At 55.5% G+C, this 3,448-nt stretch overlaps 1 protein-coding gene across 1 annotated transcript in view; it reads left to right on the top strand.

Annotated features, from left to right (window-relative positions):
- LOC103621060 (L-gulonolactone oxidase-like) overlaps window positions 1-2,652 on the top strand; it is a 24,615-nt gene extending 21,963 nt beyond the window's left edge. Inside the window, 2 exon segments of the mRNA XM_017742313.1 lie at window positions 1,066-1,156; window positions 1,362-2,652. Of these exon segments, the coding sequence (XP_017597802.1) occupies window positions 1,066-1,156; window positions 1,362-1,490 (220 nt within the window). The 3' untranslated portion in view covers window positions 1,491-2,652.
- The last annotated feature ends 796 nt before the right edge of the window (window positions 2,653-3,448 follow it).

Raw genomic sequence — 3,448 nt, 5'->3', positions numbered from 1 at the left:
CCATTCCCACTGGAATATTTCCATGTGGATCCTTCTAGATCCCGATCCCAGGGTCCCAAATCCATGGAAAGAGGGATCTCCCTTGGGGACCCCATTCCCACCGGGAATCTGAGCACTGGGATCCCTCCACATCCCGATCCTGGGATCCCAAATCCATTCCTTGTCCCAGCCCTTTCCTGGGATCTCCTCCAGCCCCGGGATTCCCTGGATGAGGAGCAAATCCATGGAAAGAGAGATCTGGATTGGGGACCCCATTCCCACTGGAATATTTCCATGTGGATCGCTCTAGATCCTGATCCCAGAGTCCCAAATCCATGGAAAGAGGGATCTGGATTGGGGACCCCATTCCCACCTGGAATATTTCCATGTGGATCCCTCCACATCCCAATCCCAGGATCCCAAATCCATTCCTTGTCCCAGCCCTTTCCGGGATCTCCTCCAGCCCCGGGATTCCCTGGATGAGGAGCAAATCCATGGAAAGAGGGATCTGGATTGGGGACCCCATTCCCAATCTTGGGATCCCAAATCCATGCAAAGAGGGATCTCCCTTGGGGACCCCATTCCCACCTGGAATATTTCCATGTGGATCCCTCTAGATCCCAATCCCAGGATCCCAAATCCATGGAAAGAGGGATCTGGATTGGGGACCCCATTCCCAATCTTGGGATCCCAAATCCATGCAAAGAGGGATCTCCCTTGGGGACCCCATTCCCACCTGGAATATTTCCATGTGGATCCCTCTAGATCCTGATCCCAGGGTCGCAAATCCATTCCTTGTCCCAGCCCTTTCCGGGGATCTCCTCCAGCCCCAGGATTCCCTGGATGAGGAGCAAATCCATGGAAAGCGGGATCTGTATTGGGGACCCCATTCCCCCCTGGAATATTTCCCTGTGGATCCCTCCAGATCCCCATCCCACGATCCCGAATCCATCCCTTTCCCGGGCTCCCAGCATCCCCCAACCCCACGGGACGGATTCCCGGGATTCTCCTTTTCCCGAGGGCCATTTCCCAGCCGTGCCCATCCCCCTTTCCCGGCTGCTGCTGCTTCCCGATCCCGCTCTCCAGGCCCTATGGAAAAGACATTCCCAGGCTGGAATATTGGCGGACCTACGAGAGAATCATGAAGAAACACGGCGGGAGACCCCACTGGGCCAAGGTACCGGAAAACCGGGAATTTCCCTCGGGAAAGGCCTTTGGGATCAGGGAACGACCCCCATCCCACATCCAGAGGGAGCCGGATGCCTCCGGATCCCGAATTTTCCCGCTTTCCTTGGGGATGGAGCTCCTGGGGGTTCCACGGGGGGATTCCCAGCGCATTCCCGGTGTTGGGAATTCCCTCCGGGATCCTCCGTCTCCCGCAGGCTCACAGCTGCACCCGGAAGGATTTGGAGAAGATGTATCCGGCCTTCCCGAAATTCTGCGCCATCCGGGAGAAGCTGGATCCCACCGGGATCTTCCTGAACGCCTACCTGGAAAAGGTCTTCTACTGACGACGGAAAAAAGCGGCCCCAAATCCTTGGAAAATCCCGGAATTCCCGCTCCCACCGGGCTGTATCCTCATGTCCTGGCAGGGCCAAGGATTTGCTCTGATCCCGGAGCCAATTCCAGGCTCCGAAGGGCCTGGAAAGGTTCCCGGGAAACCCGCGGCTCCTGCGGAATGTCGTGCCGGTCTTCCGGAATTCCGCGGAATTTCCATGTGGATCCCTCTAGATCCTGATCCCAGGATCCCAAATCCATGGAATGATGGATCTGGATTGGCGACCCCATTCCCAATCCTGGGATCCCAAATCCATGGAAAGAGGGATCTCCCTTGGGGACCCCATTCCCACCGGGAATCTGAGCACTGGGATCCCCCTAGATCCCAATCCTGGGATCCCAAATCCACTCCTTGTCCCAGCCCTTTCCAGGATCCCCTCCAGCCTGGGATTCCCTGGATGAGGAGGAAATCCATGGAAAGAGAGATCTGGATTGGAGACCCCATTCCCACTGGAATATTTCCATGTGGATCCCTCTAGATCCCAATCCCAGGATCCCAAATCCATGGAAAGAGGGATCTGCCTTGGAGACCCCATTCCCACCGGGAATATTTCCATGTGGATCCCTCTAGATCCCAATCCCAGGATCCCAAATCCATGGAAAGAGGGATCTGCCTTGGAGACCCCATTCCCACCGGGAATATTTCCATGTGGATCCCTCTAGATCCCAATCCCAGGATCCCAAATCCATGGAAAGAGGGATCTGCCTTGGAGACCCCATTCCCACCGGGAATATTTCCATGTGGATCCCTCTAGATCCCAATCCCAGGATCCCAAATCCATGGAAAGAGAGATCTGGATTGGGGACCCCATTCCCACTGGGAATATTTCCATGTGGATCCCTCTAGATCCCGATCCCGGGATCCCAAATCCATTCCTTGTCCCATCCCTTTCCCGAACTCTCCTGAATCCCAGCATTCCTGGATGAGGAGCAAATCCATGGAAAGAGGGATCTGGACTGGGGACCCCATTCCCAGCGGGAATATTTCCATGTGGATCCCTCCAGATCCCAATCCTGGTATCCCAAATCCATGGAAAGAAGGATCTGGATTGCGGACCCCATTCCCGAATTCCGGAGCCGTTTTTCCCCCTCAATAAAGCCTTTCCCGGAGCAGAACTTTCCCTATGGAAGTGTCCGGCCCTGGGGACTTGGGAAGAGGTTGGGAATATTCCCGGTGAGGGGTCGGGAATGGGAATGGAGACCTTGGGAATGGTTCCATCCCTTCCCGGAGTTCCGACATTCCCGGGAAAGGGCACGAAGGGAGATTTTGGATGGGAGATGGGAATCACGGAATATCCACAGCGGGATCCGCCGGGATCATCGATCCAACTCCAGACCCTCTGGGGACTTGGGAAGAGGTTGGGAATATTCCCGGTGAGGGGTCGGGAATGGGAATGGAGACCTTGGGAATGGTTCCATCCCTTCCCGGAGTTCCGACATTCCCGGGAAAGGGCACGAAGGGAGATTTTGGATGGGAGATGGGAATCACGGAATATCCACAGCGGGATCCGCCGGGATCATCGATCCAACTCCAGACCCTGCACAGAAATCCCAAAATTCCCACCCCCATCCCTGGGAGCGTTTTCCAAGCGTTCCCAGAGCTCCAGAAACCTTGGGAATGTCGTCATTCCGGGTCCTGACGGAGACTTCCCGGATTCCTGGATGCTTCTTCCAAGGAATTTTTCCCATTAGGAATTCGTCGTCCCCGCTTTGTTCTTCTTCCCGTCTCCTTCGAAATTCCAAAGGAGCTCCCGGATCCGGTGTTCCCGTCCTTTCCCAGCGGTGGGTGGCGGATTCAGGGGAAAAAAGAGTTCCAAAAATCCCGGGAAACAGGAATCCCTCGTTTTTCCTGCGGGAAGACGCCGGAATTCCTTGGATTTGTGCTGGAAGTGGGAATTCCTTGATTCCTGCT

Source organism: Corvus brachyrhynchos, unplaced genomic scaffold (assembly GCF_000691975.1).
Source record: "Corvus brachyrhynchos isolate BGI_N302 unplaced genomic scaffold, ASM69197v1 scaffold948, whole genome shotgun sequence".
In the NCBI taxonomy this organism is placed as follows: domain Eukaryota; kingdom Metazoa; phylum Chordata; class Aves; order Passeriformes; family Corvidae; genus Corvus; species Corvus brachyrhynchos.
The sequence above is the reverse complement of the archived record's forward strand: the minus strand, read 5'-3'. Positions and strand labels throughout refer to the sequence as shown.